The 22038-nt window shown below is 41.4% G+C and overlaps 2 protein-coding genes across 3 annotated transcripts; one reads left to right on the forward strand and one right to left on the reverse strand.

Annotated features, from left to right (window-relative positions):
• The first annotated feature begins 1107 nt into the window (after positions 1-1107).
• Positions 1108-14123, forward strand: UPB1 (beta-ureidopropionase 1). The gene is made up of 10 exons (XM_041420369.1): positions 1108-1222; positions 1850-2021; positions 3454-3541; positions 4210-4304; positions 4556-4717; positions 7626-7795; positions 8459-8540; positions 9364-9406; positions 10158-10312; positions 13109-14123. The coding sequence occupies exons 1-10, from the start codon at positions 1122-1124 to the stop codon at positions 13190-13192; spliced, it is 1152 nt and encodes a 383-aa protein (XP_041276303.1). The 5' UTR covers positions 1108-1121; the 3' UTR covers positions 13193-14123.
• A 133-nt stretch (positions 14124-14256) lies between these two features.
• GUCD1 (guanylyl cyclase domain containing 1) lies at positions 14257-22038 on the reverse strand. 2 transcript variants are annotated; one of them, XM_041420371.1, is made up of 6 exons: positions 21669-22034; positions 20968-21084; positions 20066-20231; positions 19245-19336; positions 17429-17670; positions 14257-16948 (listed from the first exon to the last, which is right to left on the reverse strand). In XM_041420371.1, exons 3-6 carry the CDS (start codon positions 20135-20137, stop codon positions 16857-16859), a joined length of 498 nt encoding a protein of 165 aa, XP_041276305.1. In that variant the 5' UTR covers positions 20138-20231; positions 20968-21084; positions 21669-22034; the 3' UTR covers positions 14257-16856. The 2 variants fall into 2 exon arrangements, with proteins under 2 accessions (XP_041276305.1, XP_041276304.1); XM_041420370.1 differs by lacking the exon at positions 20968-21084 and having other exon boundaries at positions 21669-22038.

The following is a 22038-nucleotide window of genomic DNA, read 5'->3' on the forward strand; positions in this document are numbered from 1 at the left end:
CTCTCTCCCTGACATTCTTTTTTTTATTTCATCTAAAAGGCTTAATATTTAACTCAAAACACCTAACAACTTCAAATGCTAAGTGCTGAAAGTTGTTACATCCTCCAGCAGATACATAAAGCAGTGCTTAAACTCAGTGGGATATATTTAGAGAAGCATAGCCATCCCTGGACTTCGTGTTCCACTCAAACCCGGTTGCTATGTTGTGAACTTCTGTGTGTTTTGAAGCAGAAGGCATGGCCAGTGGTTCAGTGGGAAAAACTGCTCTAAACAGGGCGTCTGCCTTGCACCCGCAGAAGGAAATGGCCTTTATTTGATGCACTTCTATTTTGTCCCAGATCAAGGTCTTAATTGGTTCAATCCTTTATCTGACATTAAGTCTGGTTTTGGGATGGATTTCCAATTATAATGGGCCTCAAAATCCATGTTAAACTCAAAGTTAATTATTACTGGCTCCTGTTCAGAGTTTTACTGCAACTTCAATGGACGCACACATATCCCTGAGAACCACTGCCTTTTTATGACTTATTTCCAAGCCTTTTTGTTGCACTAGAAAAAGCTCCTAAATATGTTCTGCTTTTAAATGAGCTATGTCTGAAGCGCTAGAGTTACTCCAGAGGTGACAAGAAGCCAGGAACGGCCCCATCCCCTCGACATCCCATCAGCTGGACCGACGGAACCAGGGCTGGTGATCTTTTTCCTTTCCTCTCCCTACCTCTCCTTTCCTTCCTTTTTTTTTTTTTTTCCTTTCCTCTTCTCCTTCTCACCTTCTCTCTTTTTCCCCCCTTTCCTCTCTTTCTACTCTGCGTTCATAGGGTAGGTCAGGGAGCAACATAACGGATTTCCACACCAAGTGACTTTTTGTGGACTTTCTGACTTTGTGGTTCTTTTCCACCACGAGCATTTACGAGTCCTGAGCGCTCCCTGCCCCTTCGTGGCCGCACCCGCCCCCGCCCCCGGAGCGGCGACAGCCCGGCCACGGCGCAGCCCCCTCCCTGAGGGCACGGGCCGGCACCGTTCCGCCGCCTCTCGTGAGGGGAGCGGGGCGTGGCCGACGGGGCCGCCCGGGGCAAAGTCCAGGGGCCGCCGAGCGCCTGAGGGGTGCGCGCTCGCCCTCCGCCATGGCGGCAGAGCTGGAGTCGCTGGAGTTGTGCCTGGAGCGGCACATCCCGCCCGGGGAACTCGCCGAGGTCAAGCGGATCCTTTATGGGGGCGAGGCCAGGTGCGCCACCAGGACGGGCTCGCCCCCATCTCTGCGGGTTTTCTTCCCTACTCTCGCCGGGCTCCGCGGGGATGCCCAGCCCGGGTGTGAGGGGAAGGAGGCAGTGTGAAGGCGGGCCTGCAAGACACAGGGCTGGGCTGAGGGGAAAAAGGAGAAGTAGGGCTTGTGGTGCTGCAGTGAGGTGACTGAGGTTTTTTGGAGGTGATCCAGGTGTGTGAGGAACAGGACAGTGTGAGAAAATGAAAGACAAGGATGGAAGACATGACAGAAATAGTGATATCGGGGCGATGGAGCCTGGAAAGTAGGGATTAAACTTGAGGGAAAGACATGTTTGTAATCCAGGCATGGCAAGTGCAAGTTTGTGTGTATGTGCTCCTTGATTTGTGCAGCAGGGTGTTAGTGTCTGGGAGTGACAGGCCAGTGGGCGGTGGGTGACATGGCGGTGAGCGGTGGGGTCAGCTCGAGAGCCGGTCACGGCCTGGCCCAGGCCGGTGGGTGACGTGGGGCATGGGAGCTTGGGTGTCTCTGCAGCGTTAGGCAGAATTGTCATCCCCTCGGTCCATTGCGTTCAGAGCAGAAAAAGGGAGCATCTCATCTTGAAATGTCTTTGTTTCCTGTTCAATCCAGAAAACTTGATTTGCCAACTGCTGCACTGTCAGCAGCTCAGGAAAGAGATTTTGAACTACAGGGCTATGGGTTTGAAGCTGCTTTGGAGCAACTGAGAAGGCCACGTATTGTTCGAGTGGGACTGATCCAGAATAAAATTCCTCTTCCCACAGACACAGCAGTGGCCATCCAGGTACACAGACTGGGACTGGGGCTGTTTCTGTCTCCTCTTCTGCTGGATTGAGACATAACACAATTCAGTTGTTGATTTTTGGAACTGTATCACAAAATGTCTAATGATTGTCTGGCAGTACAGGACCCATCACTACTGCAGTAGAGCATCCTATAAGAAATTTGAGTGACACGTTTAGTTTCATTGTTTCTCAGAAACATCTCTTGTGTTTACCTAGCACGCCCAACCTGCTCACAGTTTTTCCAAAACTAAATATTTAGTTGCTCATTTTATACATGAAAATCCTTTGCCTCTAAGATGAAATGCAAAATCATTTACACAAAATCAAAAGGGATGGCAACCAGTGGAAACCACAGGTGCAGTGCTTGTTTTAATTGAGAAATGTTCCATTACAGGAAAATCCATTAGAGGAAACAGATTAATAAAGCTGTGTTCATTATTCTTTGTACAGCAGCGAGTGAAATCTTATTACAAGATAACATGGTTTAGTGGTGACTTGGCAGTGCTGGGTTAATGGCTGGACTTGGTTGATGATCTTAGAGGTCTATTCCAACATTAATTATTCTGAAACCATCATCTCTTAACATCTTGGACACAGCAGCACTCAAGTGACAAATATGTATAGAAATAGTCTCCCGAGAGTAGCTTTAAAAAAGGGCAAGAAAATACTGCACTTGTAAAATCTCCTGGAGTAGTAGTTTTGTACAGTAACAGGACAGAACATTTCTGAAGTAGTTTGTTTTGGAAAGATTACCTGTCACAGATGCAAGTCATTAATTCAAGTTTGTGGATTCTTTATAACAGCTGTTGAATAAAGTACCAGCTACATTAATGATTTTACTTTATTAATAACTAGTTAACTGTTTCTGTAAATCAGTATACAATTTTTGATTTCATAGGTCACTGCAGTCTTGTCTTTACTCTTTTTTTTTTTGAAACCTGAAAGTAGAAATGCAAAGTACTACACCTATGCTTATCCTTAAGTAGAATACTCTAGAAAACTAATTAATAAATACTTTGATTATTTTTCTTGGTAATAATTACTTAGCTCTTGGGATAGAGGGCTTAACATCTGTAGGTTGTTTACAATGAGCAGCAAAATTCCAGTTTTTGTTGATTCTGTTTAGATTTTCATCTTTTTGCAAGTCAGGCAGCAGTGAGTTTCCAGCTATATAAATATTGCAACCATGGAATTAGAATCCCATTGGAATTCTTTCTCTATTTTCAGCATCTAAATGCTTTTAAAAATCTATATCTGACTCTATTATCAGTGCTCAGGAATGATACCTCGAGTTACTCCCCCTGAAAGCAGCGGCACTAAGTATAGAACCGGCTAAACTCAGTGTGAGCAGAGGGTGCGGAACCAGGCGGTTGACACAGAGGTGAGTTAGAACGTGCGGCGTTGTAACGGTGTGACATTTCTCACCATCAGGTGGCTGCCCTGCACAGGCGCATCGAGGAGATCGTGGGAGTGGCTGCAATGTGTGGGGTCAACATCGTGTGTTTCCAGGAGGCTTGGAGTGAGTATTTGCTGCCAGATGTCAAGTGCCCTCTGTTTTAACAGGTGTCCTGTAAGAGAACAGTAGAAATCTTCCAAGATACAACAATTGACTTTAGTGATTTGCTTCCTAAAGGAAAAACCAAAGAGTCTGAGGTAGCAGAACTGTATGGAAGAGATATGAGGGGTCTGTTGTATTGGAGACTGCCATATGATATTTGGAGCTCCTTCATGGCATCCTTTGTGATCCTTTCCTCATTTTTTTTTCCTAAAACATTGGGGTTTTTTTTCTAGACAGATATTAATATTTAAAAATCTGTTTTTACTTAACATGGGATGTTTGAGGCTTAATTGAAACAAAACCCTTGACTTCCATGGGCACGTGAAGGCCCATGAAATGTTTGTGGAATCAGGTTGTTCACGGTGTACACCAGTGCTGGGGTATATTGTCTTTTTACCCTGGCTGAGACTTCACTACATGCATCCATTCTCTTCTGGTTTGCCCTGTGTGAGCTCAAATCTCCTTGCCCTGGCTAAAAATATTTTTTAATAGCTTTTGCCTTTAAGCAAGGAAAACAGTTTAATCATTCTTCATAGTTGCATTTTTTATCTGTATTCATGCAAATATCATGTATTTCTTGAGTGACATGAACATTTTTGTACATTTTGCCTTGCTCTGGTGTTTTCCAGCCATGCCCTTTGCTTTTTGTACAAGAGAGAAACTTCCTTGGACTGAATTTGCTGAGTCAGCAGAGGATGGGCCAACAACAAAATTCTGTCAAGAGGTAAAAAACCAACCAAGCAAGCAAAAAAAAGACCAACTGACATCATTTGAAGGAAAATACAATATGCCAGTGAACTGGCAGGCAGAATTTGGTGCATTTCTGACTCGTATCTGTGTTATTTAACATTTCTAGTTAACTTGTAATGCTGTTTTACCTTTTTTTTTTAATTAACTGCTTTCAGCTGGCTGTGGTACTCATTTTGGGGTACTGCAGGCTGGTGTCTAATAGAGGAATTGTGTTCATTTGTGCAGCTTGCAAAGAAGTACAATATGGTTGTGGTGTCTCCAATCCTGGAGCGAGATGAGCTGCATGGTGGAATTCTGTGGAATACTGCAGTGGTCATTTCTAATTCTGGAGCACTCCTTGGCAAAAGTAGGAAAAATCACATTCCAAGGGTTGGAGATTTCAATGAGGTAAGGTGCAGTATTGTGGCATTCAAATGAGTCTTACCTTGCAGCTCTTGTTTGTGCCAGCATGTGTCAGAGTCACAGTGGCAGGAAATGCAATGTGTTTCTACAATAGTGGTTCACTTACTGTTGAATCAATTTTTCTGAGATGAAGTGATAGTTAATTTATCAAGAAGGAATAATTTTTATGAGAGTGACGAGTCTTAAAGGAAGAATAACATTGAATCCTGTTAGGTACTCTTCCTTGGCCCAGTGAAACTTCAGAAGTATCAAGTATCCTTTAAAAGAATTGTTTAAGTTACAGCTGTGTTATGTTTGTTGTGCATGATTGGCTTGGGTAGTTTTGTCATGTGTGCACATTGAACTTACTTTAATTTGCAGGGCAATTGTTTCATGGTTTGAGCATGAACATTACTTACAGCCTTTCTCTGTTTCTCTGTGAGGTTGTCTTGGAAATGACAGCTCTTTTGCTTGTGCTTATTCGAGCAGAATCCCTTAATTCATCGTGCCTCTGACTGAATAGCTGGTTTATGGCATCTTCTGTTTACTAGTGGCATTATTGCAGCTGAAACCCCCAGCAGCTTTTGGGCCATCCTCCAGAATCAGAAACTGAACTGGCAGTAAAGGCAATGACTGATAGATCTGAAACGTGTTTATCCATCCAAAGAATTATCACAAGCAGAAAGATCAGGATTAAAAATTAACTGAAGTCTAAAAATACATTGTCTTACCTAACTAAATCTCTCCTTGTCAGCTAAAGAGAGTAATTAACAGAGGCATTTCTGCTAAGCACTGGAGGCTGCTGTATACCTCCAGTTGCTTTTGTTCCCTGACTGACTGCTCCAGTCATCAAACTGAGGCTTCAGAACCTAAAGTGCTTTTTTATTCATGCAAAAAGTTCTTTTGGGTCTCAAAACTTTGTGTTCAAAGACCTCTGCAAGTTTTGACCTTGCTCCCAGACTTGATCAGGCTGGTTTGAGTTTCTCCAGAGGAGGCTGTTAGTAGAGTTCTACTCATTGAATTTCTGGCACAGTCTGTCAGTCATCAGTCTTACCTTATATTTTTAACACTTATTCTGATATTTAATATTATTTTATCAGGTCTGTCCTTTAGCTAGCAAAAGTAGTAACTAATAAATCCATTGGTTACTTTCCACATTTTTTAATTTGTTCTTTATGTAATCCAGCAAAAAATAAATTCCTTTTGCTTGTGCTAAAATATGATGTCTTTCAGTTTTCCTGACAGTGTTTAGTGGAGAATCAACAGATTCCAAGAAACTCATTGTTTCCAGCTATGAAACTGTAATGAGAGACACCTAAAAAAAGAAAGAATTTTTACTTTCTCATGTGAAGTATAAATAGAGTTTCACTAAGAGTTTTGCATAGTTGCTAAAAGAAATCAGTTCTTAGAATCCTATATGCCAGAATTACTACAAAAATATCTGTTTATAGCTTCCAGATATACTATAATCATCTGGCACTTCTTCTTATATCTACTTGTTACAGAATCAAGTTGTGCTTACCCAAGACAGCACTGTCTTCAGCTGGCTTTGTTAGCAAAGCATTAAGTCCACTCTTGTGAGCTGAGCAATTCTGATAAAGCAACTTCAGAAACCACCCAGGCTACAGGAAAGGATTGTATTCATCTGTGTTACTTTAATGTTGTTTTCTTTGTCAACAAAGTTAAACCTCAAGGAAATATCGAATTTGAAATTATTTCTTGTGGGTTGTCTCCGTAGGGCAGATGGGAAAGGAACCTTGTTAATATCGTGCCCATTGAATCAGCAAGAACTAAATGGAAAGGGCAGAGAGGTTGGTCTGTGGCCTATTCAGCCAAGTGTGGGAGGCCTTATAAACAAAAATCAATCCTTCTTGAGACATCACAGTTTATTGCTGTGGAGAGGATTGTGACCTCTGGTGTGAAATAAAGAAATAGGAACTGATGAATTCCCTGAAGCAACAGCATTCTTGTTTTTCTTCTGCTGTTGTGAGAAAAGAAACTGAGAATAGGAGAAAAAAATGGAAATATATTCATTCAGCAGAATTGTTTTGAAAAAGACTTGTGTGAGCACCCACCATGTGGTCTGCTGTCTACAGACATGAAAGGAGATCAAATCACCTCTCAAGGGACTGTGCAATTTCATGAGAACTGATAATAAATAAGAAACATGAGATGATTATTTTACTGGCCATACTGAACCTGTAGCCCTTGGTTTCAGAAGGTGACCTCCTGTATCTGCCATGCCATTGGCCCACACTTACAGGAGGCCCAGGTTTGTTCCCCAGCTGTTCCTGCTTGCTTTAGGACCAATGGCAGTGGTGGTTACAAAGAACAGATAATTTCAACAAAGGGGAGTTTGCTTTACAGCACACCTTCCTTCTGTGATGAGAGACATGTCCTGTTGGGTCAGGGTGGTGAATTGTGTCCCTTGCTCTTCTATCTCAGATCAGTACCAAAGGATTCTGTCAGGAATGAGCCTGGCCACTACAACTTCTGTGCTGCCTTGGGATCCTCAGTGTTGTATAAGGAATGTTGGGTGGCATGTCTTGTCTCCTTATCTGTGGGTCTTTATCACTGTCTGAACCTGGTGATGGTACTTTCAGAAAGCAGCACACTTTGGAAGTGCACTGCCTGCTGCATAAAAAAAGTTCCTTTGCTTGAAAGCAAGGAAAGGTATAAGTGTAATTTCAGTGAATACACACTCCTGCTGCTGCATTGGCATTTCTGTATTCATCTTTTCTACTGCCTAAGTGATTTTGTAAATCTCATCATATTATCCTCAGCCTTCCATCTACAGATTAAAAAGCTTTTTTACTTGGAGGTAATTCTTTGCACTTTTTAAAGAAGTCTGCCTTTGTGGGTTTTGTTGGTTGGTTGGACTTTTTCCTTTGTTTTTTCTTTTGTTTATTTGTAGTCTACTTACTATATGGAAGGAAATACAGGACACCCAGTGTTTCAGACACAGTTTGGGACAATTGCTGTGAACATCTGCTACGGGCGCCACCACCCTCTGAACTGGCTCATGTACAGCATGAATGGAGCAGAGATCATCTTCAACCCTTCAGCCACCATAGGAGCACTCAGGTAAAATACAAACTGATCTGTGCCATTGCTCCCTTTCTGGGTTAACTGAACCTCTGAGCCCCTCACTGGGGCCTTAAAGGCACCTTGCTGATGTCTTGTAGTCTCATTGTTTTGTCTTCAAAAAGGAGCCTGCATTCTCCTCTACTAGGAATTTGGGGCTCTCGGTCTCCTCCCAGTAACTGATTCTCTTTGAGAACTTTTACTGTACATCAGCAGGTCTCCTGTCTTTGAGACAGCATTCACCAGCATCTAGCTGGTGCTCTGAAAACTGAGAGTTTGTTTAGATTTTTTATGTTGTATTTTTGCTATACAATTGGTAGTCGTCATATTCAGGCTTATTTTACCAGCTTCCGTTGTCCACCTAAGGAGTGTGGTATGAAATTGCAGTTTTCAGAACCAAGCTGAGATACCCTTTTCTCGGAATTTGTTTTTAAACTGTTGGCAATTTAATGATTATCAGGCCTCTCAAACCAGACTGGACCAGTGTGACCTGTCCCTTGAGATTAATCTTCTGCACATTAACATTAATTGCACCCGACTGACTTGATTTCTTAAAAGCCAGCTGTGGCTTCTTGGACAGCAAACGCGCAGCGTGAGACAGTGAGAGCCCAGATTTCTCTCTGAAGCGTGCAGTTAGTGAATACCTGCTCCTCTGTGTTGCAGCGAGGCGCTGTGGCCCATCGAAGCCAGAAACGCTGCCATAGCCAATCACTGCTTCACGTGCCCCATCAACAGAGTAGGAACGGTTCGTATCCTCCTGGCTTCATTCATCCCCTCATTCAGGGCTTGGAGCACGGGTTTGTTCAGGGCAGCAGGGCTTCCCCTGCTGGGTAACCACTGGATTAGGCTTTATGATGTGATTTGAAGATGGACAGTGATGAAGAGATTGAGAGCTGCCTCTGTTGCTGGCAGCCTACTTTTTGGTTGCAGCTGTTTCCTGTTCTTTAATTGAATCTTTGTAATAGGCACCCGCCTTTTGGTAACTCTCCCAGTTTCTCTGGTGAAATCAGTATTCTTTTAGCCAAAACGATTGAAAAATTAATATATCCTTAAGTCAGTGGTACATAACTTGTGGCTGTTGTGCAGATACTATCTCTTTCTGGTCTGTAAAATTCTATAATGAAATTTAATAATGCATGCAATAAGTCATTATTACCTTCAGACTAGTTAAATTACACTATTATGTGTATATTTTTAAATTAGATTCCCTGCAAAAATCCTGAATTTTCCTTGCTGCTATGTGAATATGTTTGCCTTTTTTTTGTGATCTGAAAAGATATGTTTGGTTAAATATCTCCTCTTTTGCCTCTTTAAACTTGTGAAATGGATACAAGGCATGTTCCCTAAAGTGTATGAACAACAGGCAGTGATACAAAAAGACCTTGTGTTCTATGCTATCCATCACAGAAACTAGGCCTCTCTGATGACTCCCTTTAGACAGTGCTGATCGTGTGCCAGAAAAAAATATTTGTAGATTTATATAAACTCCCAAAATATGATAGACTAGCAAGGATTTCTTGAGTGAAACAGAATTATACTGCCACCTATGGATTCCTCTTGTTTCACAGGAATATTACAAGAATGCCTTTACTTCTGGAGATGGTGGAAAAGGTATGTTCAGAAATCACATTCACTCCCAGTTCCCAGATTTGCTGGAAGTTAAAGAGGATTACCAATGAGGAGTATGAGATTTTCTTGTATGTATTTATGTGTTGAAACACAGTAACTTGTGCTGTGAAAACTGTGGCTTCTTGTGGCTCCATCCAGAGTGTGCCTGAGCCTTTTTTAGCCCGTTTTGGATCTTAGTGTTTTTAGCAGCTGCATGAGAAAGGTCAGTGGGATCCATTGCTTAGTAGTACAACAAATGTGATTGATTTTTGGCACAACTCAAGAGTTGTGCAATATGAAATAACATCTTTTCTGTGCCTCAAATCCCAGTGTTTTCACCTCTGACCTTTTATTGAAAATAGAATGGGCGTATCTCTGTCAGCTGTTTTGAAAATGTGTGATTTGACAATTAGAATTCATTTAAATGCAAAGTAAAAAGCAATGAAAGCAAAGCCTTTAGTCCAGAGACTTAATAATGGGAAAGCATAATGGTACATGATTTGAAAGGCAATAATGTCAGGCAATAATGAAAGGCAGGGAGATTTTCCTGGTAATTTGATGGTGTACTCTGCATGAAAATTATAACTGGCCAAAACTGCAGTTATTTTAGGATCATCTGTGACTCTTCAAGATGATTATCTTGCCTAAAGCACAGTGAGTACCCAAGAAACAGAGTCAGGTTTTGAGGACACTGCATGTTAAGTTACAAACCTGTTTGCAGATGGCAATACATGCTTTTTAAAATCTCTCTAAGCACACCACGAGCTGGGCCATTTCTACGGCTCGAGTTACGTGGCTGCGCCAGACGGCAGCCGGACCCCGGGGCTGTCTCGCACTCAGGACGGGCTGCTGGTGGCAGAGATGGACCTAAACCTCTGCAGGCAAGTCAGTGACAAATGGAATTTTAAGGTAAGCCTGACACTAAAGGGAATACAGTATCAGAACAAACAAGCTTGATAATGATTCTGTGATGTTACAATAGTTAAAAGGCAGCCTTTTTTTTTTTTTTTTTAGCAGTTCAGAGCTTAAATTGTTGAAGTAATTTAACAGGATAATGGAGGCCAAAAGCTTAAATAGATTTGGAAAAGGAATAGAATTCAGGGAAACTAGGCCAGTAGCTTTCAGATGAAAACTCTAGCCTCAGGACCTTAATGTGGATTGCCAGCAGCTCTGAGGTTGATTGCTGGGCAAGTTTTGCTTTCCTTGTGCAGTGAATGTAGCCATTTATTGCTGAGCTGAGCCAGACTCATTGGATCTATCTAACATGGTACTATTGCATATTCTTAAAGGCCTTAATTGTCAGTATTGGTGAAATTTAGTGAAAACCCAAACCCACAAACTTAAGGACTTTCTGAAGGCAAACTTCTTGCAACATTAACTTCCTGAGTTGTGGGTATGTTGAAACTACAGAGAAAGAACTATGTACTGTATATATTAATCTCTGAAGCATCTTAACACACTTTTGAATTTATCTAAATCAGATTAAGATAGCTGCAAGCCACTCCATATGGCTTTAACAAACCTTATTTATTACTATTTTTTTTGTATTCTGAGGTAAAGCTAATTTGGTTCATCTTTCCAGAGGGCATAATTGGATTTAATTTGTCCAGCAGCAGTGCTGGTTGAAGAAATGGCTGCTTCAGCACAGCAGCTTGCTAACCCTTCAGTTTTGCCAGTACAGGCTGTGTGGGGTGCTATATTATGTACTGATTTAGTGGAGTAACCAGTTTTTTTTTTTTAAACAATCGACTCTCCTTTTTTATTCTGACCAAGTTTACAACAGACCACACAAAGATCCTGTTGGAACAAAAAAAGAAAAAAGTGGCAACTCTGGAAATAGGCTTTGTTGATGAAGAAAACATCTTTTTTGCTTCTGTGGAGACAGATCTTTTGTTCCAGTTCTCAGTACTGCTAAAGACCAGAAGTTTTTCCTAGTCACTCTTAAGATGAGCATGATTTGAATCCTAACAAAATAGACCAGAATGCCTGGCTAGCAGCTGTACAATATATGTAGGTTCTTCAGTGATCACCTAGTATTTAAAATAAGTAATCATTTGCAAGGAGTGTCAGTTTTTGAACATCATGCTACTGCAAGCAGACATTTATTTTATAGAGCTGCTTTATTTGCCTGTTGTGCATTACAGTATGGTGCAATATCCAACGTATTTTGATGGCAGTTTGACATAAAAACGAAAAGTGTCTGTGATTTGAAATGCTGAATAAGCTTTCTTATTAAAAAAAACCAGTAATTTCTTATCTACAGCTCAATTTCTTTGCTAATACTGCTAATCCATACATAGGGACTAAACCCAAGAAGTAATTTCAGGTCATCTTCTGGAACAGAATTGCATTTGTTATTTTGCAGACGCCTGTGGTAGGCATGTGGTTGTTGCCATAATGGAATTAAGTTGTGCTGAAAGATTCTTAGCTTTTTAAGCCAGGCATGCATTTAGTTTTGCTTTGCCATGAGAGTCTGAGGCCCTTACTGCAGAGTGGAGGCTTGGTGTGTCAGGAAGCACATGGAGCATTGCTTCTACCAGCTTAGCAGGGGTATCTGAACAAAAGCAATGGTATTGATTAGGAAAAACAGACAGTAAAAGCAAAACACTGCCCTTCAGCTGATTTGTGTAGAATTGTGTATTTTTTGTTGTCTTCAACTCCTGTGCTTTCAGCACCTTTATTTCATGTTGGTGGTGTGGAGTGCTGTTGTTGGGTTTTGGCACTTAAGGCACAGCTGTGGTTTTGTTTATGTGACAGGGGAGAGGTGTTTCCTTTTCCTCTCAGTTGTGGCCAAGACAGAGGTAGTTCTTGCTGAGGGGAATGAGGAAGAGTGGTCACAGGTTTTCACACCCACTGCAGAAAACCTTTAACAACAAGTATGAACCTATTTAACCTGCTCTGGTATCTGCAGTTTGCACCCAGTGGTGCCTGAAAGGGACATTCAGTAGAATGTCTTTGCTAATCTTAGAGCAGCAAAGGGGTTAAACAGATGAAATAAAGATGTAATTTTCCCCTCCCAGAGCCAATGTTGTGGGTTGCACACTCAGAAGAGGATGATGGCACTACATCAGCTGCTGTATTGCAGCACTTCCAGCACTTGCTCTGTTGTCCAAACCATTGATATTTTGTATTAGTAACGGGTGAATTAAGAGTAACCCCAACACTGTCAGTGTTATATGCAAACTTACTGCTGGCAGCAGGGCTCTTTGGTAGTCAGGGACATGACATGAAGGACAGGACTCTCTCATTACAGAGACACTGCTCTGCCTTCACTGACATAACTTAAAAAATGGTTGATGCATAGGAGAGTAAGTCCACCTTTCACACTCACTTCCAGCTATCCAGAATAGCTATAATAAGTAGTAAGTCAGTGGACATGACTGTCACTGAAGGAGAGCTGCAAAACAGGAAGGTGTTCATTTAAAAGTTGGACTTTTCAGGGTGTAACTACACTTATTCTTTGGATAGGAATGCAGTGCTAGGCAACATAATACGAGTTCTTTCATAAAAAAAAAGTTTTTATAAAAAAAAGTTTGTGCTAAGGCACTGGAGATCTTGATTTTGAGGGAATTATGGTTTTGATATTTGGGACAATTAAATCATATATTGTCATAGAAAAAAGCAACCAGTGGATATAAATATTTTCTACTGAAGTACTTTTGTAGCTTACTTGAAAGAACTGAAGCTTTGATTTTTGTTTTCCAGATGACTGGTAGATATGAAATGTATGCAGAAAAGCTTGCTGAAGCAATCCAGCCTTTCTTTATACCCAATATCATCAAAGAGTAAGAGAGAGCATCTCATTACACTGAAATGTTGCAAGACAAATTCAAAGTTACTGTTGGATTATAGCTTTAATGTGAATCACAAGTTGCTGTTTTAATGTTGTCAGTGTAATTTCATGTTTTAAATAATAGGAGTCAGAACTCTGTTACATAAAATAATTGAAAATGGCTTCTTAAGTGTTTGTCACTTACACTAATGAGTCTAAAGTTGTTCCTTGCTAGAAATACATCCAGTGTTTTTCTAGAGTAGATATACATACTGTGTACTATGATAGAGTTGATGGGATGAGTTCAGAGGACATGAAAATTTTTATGTAAGCTTTGCATTGTACATCTGTTTCTGCTTTCTGGTTTTTACCCTCTGCCCAAATGCATAATTTAGGGAGAGATGAGGCAGAAATTGTTTTCATCTGTGTTTTGTTTGCTTTTTCTGCTTACAAACTACTTGATGCAGTTCAGTTATAGCTGAGTAATGTACCAGACACCCCAGCTGAGTGAAGATCTGTGGGTGCTGTAAAGCAGGTCTGCTCTGGTACTGTTGCCTTTTACACAGCCACGGCTGGAGCAGTGTCTTTGCTAGGCCCCTTCAGGGTGCAGAAGTTGTGCTCAGAGAGATGCTTTGGTATCTTCTGAAGCTCAGTGTCCTGAAGGGAAGCAGAAATAGAGACCCAATGCACAGGCAAGGCTGGGGCAGTTGCATGCTTTTCACTGTGAACAGAAAGCTCAGGATGGGCAAGGAAGATTCCTTCCCTGGGGCTGCACTCCAGTAGGATATGTGCTGGCTGCAGAGTACACAAACCAGCTGTGGAATAAAGGTAGTAATGATACATTTGCTACTCTTAGGTAATACTGTATTCTGAAATTTTACTTCATATGATTTGGGTGATGGCAGTGGGTGTTCAGACAATGCAGACTGATTACAATTTACAGCCCAGCAACTATGAATTTATAGCTAATGATAGTAATAAATGTTTGAACTCTTGTTTTTGTTTTTCCAAATTGCAATTTCAGATTTTCAAAAACATTTTTTCTAATAAACTTGTTAATAAATGCACTTGCTACATTATGTTACCAGGTTATTTGTGAGCTTAAACTTTATTGAGAATGGCTTAGTTACAAATAAAAATATATTTATGTATAAAATCCCTGCATGTAAAATCCCCTTCCTTTGCTATTGACATCCTGACAGAAACAAAGCAACAGAACATTTTTCTAAGTGTTTTGATAGACAATTTTGTAAGAGGAAACAAAGTTTCAGAAAATGCAGGTGTTTTGGATGCTTGTGCAGTGAGCTGCTTTTTCAGTTGAATTTGTGTCACATACTCAGTCTTTTCACTTGGCTTTTGCTTCTTCCTTGTGTTTTCATCTCTCACAGCCATCTTCCATTTGGCAGCTGTATGAGACCCTGTTGTAGTGGACCTCTCCTTTTGTCTGCACTAGCTTAGACAGCTTTGTTTATCTTTCATTTTTGTTGAAGCATTTAAACCCTGGGTACCCAACACTTGCCAGTCAATATTGCTACACCTGTGTGCACACTTCAGAACACTAAGCTGGCCCTTAAGTTCATGTTTTCTATACACCCAGGATTCACTTTTGGTAATGGAAACAGTAAGATGCTGAATGCCAATTACAAACCTTTGTAAGAATTGTTTTTATTCAACTAATCAAGCCTGCTCTAAGATAAATCCTGTGGCAGTTTAATGGTATTGAATGAACCATCTACCTGAAAATGCATGGGTTAAGGAGGTACTCTTAACAGACTGTAGTTTCCATACCTGTTAATTATTAACACAGCTAAGACACTCTCTCAAAATCAAACATCACGATTTTGGCCCTGGACATAGAAATTCCCAGATCAGGAGTCTTCTGGTTGTTTACTCTGGAGGAGTTGAAAGGCATTACCTCCAGCAGGTTTTGTACCTTTCTTCTGGAAGGATTCTGCTGGTGGCACTGATGAACTGGTTCTACACAAAGCACATCCTACCTGTTGCTCATCACTGCCAGAATGTATTTAAACTTCACCAATGATAAGCAAAATTTGACACACAAAACTTCCTGTCATGCACTTTTGTTTGGAATTTTTTAAGGGTTACTGCATTTTAGATGTCTGTTACTATTTTTTGCCTTTGTACAAAGGAGCACTTGATTCTACTAAGTACTTAGTCAACACTGTATACTTTTCAGTTAGTCAACAACTGATAAATTTTATCTTGGTAAAAAAGCTTTCTATGCTGAAAGTGGATTCCTATTTATTATATCCACATAGTTTCAGAACTTGAACAGTTCTTTTCCTAAAACCATGCCAGAGATGTGGGATCTCTGTCTTAAGTGCAAATTTTCCTAGTTTTATATCAGTGCTGATTTTCCTACTCACTTTCATATAGGCAGGACTGAAGATTGAGACTTGTAACAAATTAGGATGGATGAAGCTGAAATAAGTGGTTTTTTTCTTACACTTCAGAGTGCTCCTCAGGTAACAGAGGAAAGGGCTATGAATAGGCTGCTACCAGTTTCACTTAATGTCTCAATATAGCAACAATTTAATCCACATACAGCTGTAGTGTAAGAGCTAGAACAATCTATGTTCCTGCCTTCTTACTTGGAGAAGGTGTGTTTGTATTCCCTCTTTCCTTAATTGATTTTAGCTCTTCTGAGAAGGTCACTGAACAAATACTAACAGCAAAATTTGGCTCAAATTATGATTTAGCGTTTTAGATACAATGCAGATGCTGTCAGATATTTACACTTTACACACAAAATATATACCATTAGTGTGGATGACAATTTTCTGCATTTGCTTAATAAGTTGAAATATTTAGAATGTTCATATTTCGAATGGATTCTGCAGAAACTGGTACATGTGGGTGGCATAACATTCAGAGCTTTTTGCAGAGAGCGGTAAAGACTTCCAAGTGCAAAGCAAATCTTTCCACCTAAAGTTTTGGTGCAATATGGAGCTCTGAGCAGTCATCCAAGAGGATTTAGCCAAAAGAGATTGAGTTTGTAGTGCAAGGGAGTAATTCCAGTACTGCAGTTGCATAAATGCTAAATCTCTGTGAATTTGGTAGATGGGAAGTTTCCTACATTGCAGACAATACTGATGAGCCAACACGGCATTTTTTTGATTGAAAAGTTTTTACATTAATTTTTTTCCTTTTATAATATTCTGCTGAACTTCAAATCCATAGATTTTGTATGAAGAGCAGCTGTTCATGCTTTGACAGAGAGAGAAACAGGTATTTTCTATTTTTTTCTTTGTTTACCTAAACCTATGCAAATATTACCAAGTGTTAAAGTTCACAAATATGGTGCTTTTTTCTTATGTGTTTAATTTGAAAATAAGCTGAAAGTGAACAGGCTCTGGGCCTGTATTTTAGAACTGCTGTCAAATGTGCAGTTTTGAAAATTAGGGGAAGAAAAACCCAAAGACAGATATTGAAAAATCAGATACACGATCACAAAAAGGAAAAAAAAAACCAGCCAAAAAACCAGAAACCCAAAAAGGTAAAGACAGCATTGCAATACAGTCCTGTCAATGTCTATAAAGCCTCCCTTGTTGAAGGTCCCACTGCAGTCCAGGAGTGAGGTGTGTGCAGGGGAGTCCTGAGACGAGCAGCCAGCTGCCCTGCAGGCTGTGCAGGAAGGAGCACGAGTGTCCTGGGTGGGTGTCAGCTGTCTGTGTAGATGAACAGAATATCTTCATCCGTGCCATAACTTGTCCTGGCTTCCTCAAAGTTACTGATGCTGGTGCAGCATGTTCCTGGGATGGAGGAACAAAATGTTACAAAAAATTCAGAAGGATTTGCCAGTGAAAGGTTCTTACACTGGATGTAACAGAATCCACAAACCAAACTAGTAAAGAGACTACACCCAGCAGCTTAGGTTACAGCTTTACTCAGGTAGATTTTTCACCTTAGAGAGCTCACTGAAATAATGCTGCAGACAGATACCAAACTGGCCCTTCTGCTATATTCTGCACACAGACATTTCAGATTCTCCCACTAACCCATCTGAAAGCCAAACAAGCCAATTGCTAGAGAATGCCTATCTGAATTCTTCCACTAAATCACACCACAAAATGCAGCACTGATCTAATTAACATGGCAAAACCCCTTCTGATAAATTGGGTAGTGATGCTTAAAATGCCTGTGCACTGTGAGGGGAGGTCCAGCTGTGGCTCTGGGTCACTCGTTAGTAATGCACTGCCTGAGAATCCATCCAAAAGGGACAGGCTACTCACGGTCAGCATAGGCAGGGTTGTTGTAGTAAATACTCCCTGAGGCTTTGTTGTAGCCACATAACACAATGAAATGGCCCTGGTAGTCAGGGCTCCTGCAGAAGCACTTCTGTCCGATGGGAAGGAAGCAGCAGTATTTGACAGGACTTGAGCAAAGATCACACAGCAGCAGGACTGCGTTCACAAGGACAATGGCTACGTGACCCTGGGAGAGGTGGTTTTGGATGTCTTGAACAGTGACTGTGCTGCAAGGAAAAAAACAGACACACTCATTGAAAGACTGGTGTGAAGAAAGTGCCTGATGGTGGACAGTGCAGCTGGCACTTTATAGATACACTATAGATACACTTCTGTATCACAGGTACAGCTCTTTGCTGTTAAACCCTGCAGGCTTTGCTATGGACAAAGCCTGACAGAATCTGCAGCATTCATGGCCTTTTCATTTCATTGCTGCTGCTGAAGTGCAGAGCAACAGCTCTGGATTCTGCAGTAACACATTCTGATATGACACATCAGATGCTCCAGAGAAGAGAATTAAAGCAACTGGCAACTCACTCAGTAACTTGAGAGACTTCTGTTGTAGGAAAATTTTAAGTGAATTGTTCTCTCTTGCTGTTAGAAAGCTTATCTCTGAAACACCAAATCTTTATCGAGTGAGTGGTTAAATGTTGTGTAACCACTAACCAAATTAAGATGTGCCCAAATTTCCCTGTGTCACATAGAACTGTGATTCTCCTAGCTGGAATTTTGAATCACCTCATACTTTAGGCTTTATTTCTCAGAGAGTATGTATTCACCAAACACCACCTATAACCTCATCTGTTAAAAGCTGTCCCTCTCTGCGGCAGATGGTGTGTTCCATATGTGTGAGAAACTCATCTCTTGGATCTGTTCCAGATGTCTGTGCTGTGTGCAGCACCTGACTAAACTCACGTGCTTTTTATTTAATCCTTCCCGTGGCACTTCCCCACTCTGATGCCCCAGCCTCAGTACTGCACAGGTAGATATGCCTTCTGTCCCTGCCAGAGGGCACAAGGCCACAGTCTTAAGACTGCAAAAGCAAGAGGAACTGCATGTCCCTTCTGTCCTGTCACAGCTTATTAATTAAAGTGAAGGTGACTCCACACGTTAGAAAGGACACTTGATTCTGCTAAATATAAGTTAAGCTCCAGCATTCAAATGTTGTTGTGGCTGCCCCATATCCTCTCTTCTTTGCTTACCCCCAATCACTTACCCCACTTTGACAGCAGGGATCCAAACCCAGCTTCCCTATAAAAAGGGATGCAGCTCAAGTTGGATGCTTAATCATTCCCCAATAGAATTTCACTGCTGATTATGAAAATTCTGCAGTTTTTCCATTTCCTCTGGGTTTGTAGTTCTTTCATGGAGTTCCTTATTTCATGGTCTCCTTGGCAAAAGCTCCTACGCTAACTTGTAATTTGCATGTTTGTCTGGGAACAGAGATCCATAATGTTTGCATAGCTCTGGGAACAATGAGTTCTGTACCCACACAGCATTCTCCTTAATTCCAACAATGGCCAATTAGAGTGCTGTAGGCACTCCCTGCTGCCTAAGTGTAATGGATAACCAAATTCAAAACACAGTCAGCTCCTATCAGCATTTTCTTATCACTTATTTTGCATCATGACTAATTTTTCTTCAAACTTCATTATTAGCTCTTGATGTGCATGAGGAGAAAGACACTAATTGGTAAAAAAAGGCTTAGGGCTTGATTTCAGTCTCTTTCAGCGATTTAGCTTGGTGCCTCCAAGAAAAGCAGGGGCCCACAGAATCTCCAAAGAGAAAGAAAACAGCTTACCATTTCTCCACCAGCACCTTGCAGTCTTTGGCTTGTGCAAAGAGCTGATTCACTCGATTCTCTTCTGTGTCAAAGTGCTTCCTGTAAAATGACTGTGGAAATAACAGAAGTTCTGAACTGGAATGGTGTTTACCTTGGGTAATCCACCACTTAGTGTCTGCTAGCAAGAGCCTGCATAAGTTGGAGCTCTGGCTATGGGATAAAAGATCTCTCCCTTAGTTCGCTGGAAATAGGACAAGGATTTCTGCTCTGAATTACAAATTAAATTTGCTCCTGGTCAGTTACTGTTGCAGTTTCCATCCAGTGGCTGTTCAGCTGCCTACATAAGAGAAGCCTGTCTGGTTTCCCAGGGGAAACTGGGCAGGAGCTTGCAATAAAGTCACCACTGCTACAGGCCCTCCTTGGCCCCTTGCTGGCAGTCCTGGAGAGGCCAAGCTCTCAGTGGATGGGAGGCTGAGTTCCCCTCTCACCTCTAGAGGTGGATCTTCCAGGTCAAGGCTGAGGCACGGTGGTGGGGAAAGTGTGGAAGCTAAACACTGCTGCTGCCCAGGCTGTACCTGTTCTGTAGATAAATACAGGGCTTCAGTCTCCAAGGCTGTCAAATAGGTTGGAACCTTTCATGAACACTACATGCAAACTTTAAAAATTCAAAAGATGGAATCAATATGGGATCATACTGCCTTTGGAACAGATCTGTGCCAGTTTTGGCAGTAGGTCAAATTAACTGTAGTTGACTGTCAGTAACACACCAGAGCTTTTATAGCATGACACTCAAAGCTTTTACAGCTGCCTGCTCTCCCCCTGTAGATGAGAATACTGACCTGATTTTTGTAGCCCTTGTCCACTCCAAGTGTCTGGGTGCAAAATTTATGCTTAACTCCGAAGTGCCGCATTAGGTAGGCCAGGTCAATAGTCCAGATACTCTTTGTTAGCTGGAGTTCCTGGATGGCTTTCTGAAACTCATCATTGTCCAAATGATTCAGGTACCTAGAGTATCAAGAAAGGCAGGGGAAGGGAAGCACAGATCTTAGGAGAAGTAAAATGTGTGCTGTAGTCCAAGCCTCTACATCACAGCACATAGAAACTGAAACAACAGGCTTGGCTAAGAAATAACCAAAAAAAAAAAACCAAACCAACCCACAAAGGAGACAAATTTAAGGGAAGGGAATAGGGAATATTTAACTGGATTTATTGCTGACTTTTTAAAATTGGAAATGTGTGGTGCCTTGACTATTTTAGAGTGCTAGAAGTGTACAGGTGCTGTACCAGAGTCAAGCTGGTATAGAACTCTGTCCTGAAGGTTTACAGTGTAATATACAAGTGTATTAGAGCCAACACAGAAAGAAGAGTTAAAGACTAAAACTTCCTTCACACAATAGATGGATTTTAAAAGGAGCCATAAAGGAATTCAGTAAATATTCAAAGGAAGCTTGTCTTAGGCACTGATGACACAAAAGGAAGAAAGTGGGAGATGGAAGTCAGGAGGAAGCTTGGGACAAGTTGCAAAGGGGCAGGGCAAGGTAGCTACAGGGAGTTCTGAAAGTAAGAAAACAAATGGAAGTAAATGATAAAAAATAAAAAGCGACTGGAATTGAGGATGCAGGGCAAACAAGGTCAGATCAGCAGGGTAAGAAGATTAATCTTGGAAGCTGAGTTTTGGGCAGACTGGAGTGGCAAAGAGGTAAAGGGAATAGAGGTTACAGTAGTCAAGATGGGAAATTACCAGCACACGGACTAACGTCTTGGCAGAAGGGATGGAGAGAAATGAAAATCTTCTGCTTCATATCTACTAAGTGGACATCTAAATAGGTATTTCTCCTGCACCTAAGCTCATGTTCCTCTGTGGAAGGAAAGAGGAGTTCAGCAGGACAGCTACTAGTTCAAAGAACGGTAAAACCAAAAATAAACAAAAAAAACCCCAGAGGGCAACACAGTTTTGAAGCTGAAACTACTCCTGGGACACAAACACTCATCCCACAGGTTGGGGCTCAGCAGGACAGAGGCAGTACAGGTACAGCACACGCTCATAAACTGGGATACACCTACCCATCACTTGAAAACACAGAAAGGAATCAGATGAGTCACAGCTAACTATCATTTCTTAATTGTAACAACAGAAAAGAGGCAACACTTTCTAGAAGCTTATGCATGCCAGCCCGCAGAGTTCATAGAGCTGATTAGGTATTCTGCATCTGTGTAATTAGTCAGTTATTCAAAAGGGTCTGAAGTTCAGTTTATGTTTTCCCTTGCTCCTGCTGGAGAGCTGGGCCAGGCCCAAGCAGCAGTCACTGTCCAAGGGTACCTCAAAAACTGCTGCTCTCTTAAGACTGAACTCATGGCTGCTTCAACACGCCTCTTCTCCCCGGGATTTGCCTCCTGCTACCCCTCCCCATGGAATGGATTTCCACTCTGAGAGCCACTTACTGAAGCACCATCCTGGAGCAGGCCAGCCCGCAGTCCCAGTGGTACAGCTGCTGAATCACTGGCACTTTCAGCTGGATGCAGTCAACTGTGTGAGCAGGACACAAACAATGTCAATCCATACAGAAATGTTTTACCATGCCACTAAAAGTCAGCCTGTCCTCAGCACTACAGCCATGGAAACTTAGGAATGTGGTTTTGTCTGACTGGCAGGTGGATTTTTTTCTTTCTTAGGGGAACATGTATTTAGTATTTCTGTACAGGTAAGCATTTGGTTCAATCTCATACTCCTTTATTGTTCCTTATCTAGATCACTGGCTTTCCACCCTCTTTTCCCTTGGAAGTTTGTTTTTTTTTGTGGGGTGATGTGCCC

The sequence above is a fragment of the Onychostruthus taczanowskii genome, unplaced genomic scaffold (assembly GCF_017590055.1).
Source record: "Onychostruthus taczanowskii isolate IOZ18803 unplaced genomic scaffold, ASM1759005v1 scaffold64, whole genome shotgun sequence".
NCBI lineage: Eukaryota > Metazoa > Chordata > Aves > Passeriformes > Passeridae > Onychostruthus > Onychostruthus taczanowskii.

Bases quoted from the DNA above. Each gene is read 5' to 3' on its own strand.
- UPB1 (XM_041420369.1), top strand. From the start codon at position 1,122: ATGGCGGCAGAGCTGGAGTCGCTGGAGTTGTGCCTGGAGCGGCACATC. The intron at 7,796-8,458 runs GTAAAATACAAA...TCTGTGTTGCAG, and splicing joins GCCACCATAGGAGCACTCAG to CGAGGCGCTGTGGCCCATCG. The intron at 8,541-9,363 runs GTTCGTATCCTC...CTTGTTTCACAG, and splicing joins CCATCAACAGAGTAGGAACG to GAATATTACAAGAATGCCTT.
- GUCD1 (XM_041420370.1), bottom strand. The intron at 19,337-20,065 runs GTCAGTATTCTC...TTATTTCCACAG, and splicing joins ACAAGGGCTACAAAAATCAG to TCATTTTACAGGAAGCACTT. The intron at 16,949-17,428 runs GTGAGTAGCCTG...CCTCCATCCCAG, and splicing joins CAACCCTGCCTATGCTGACC to GAACATGCTGCACCAGCATC.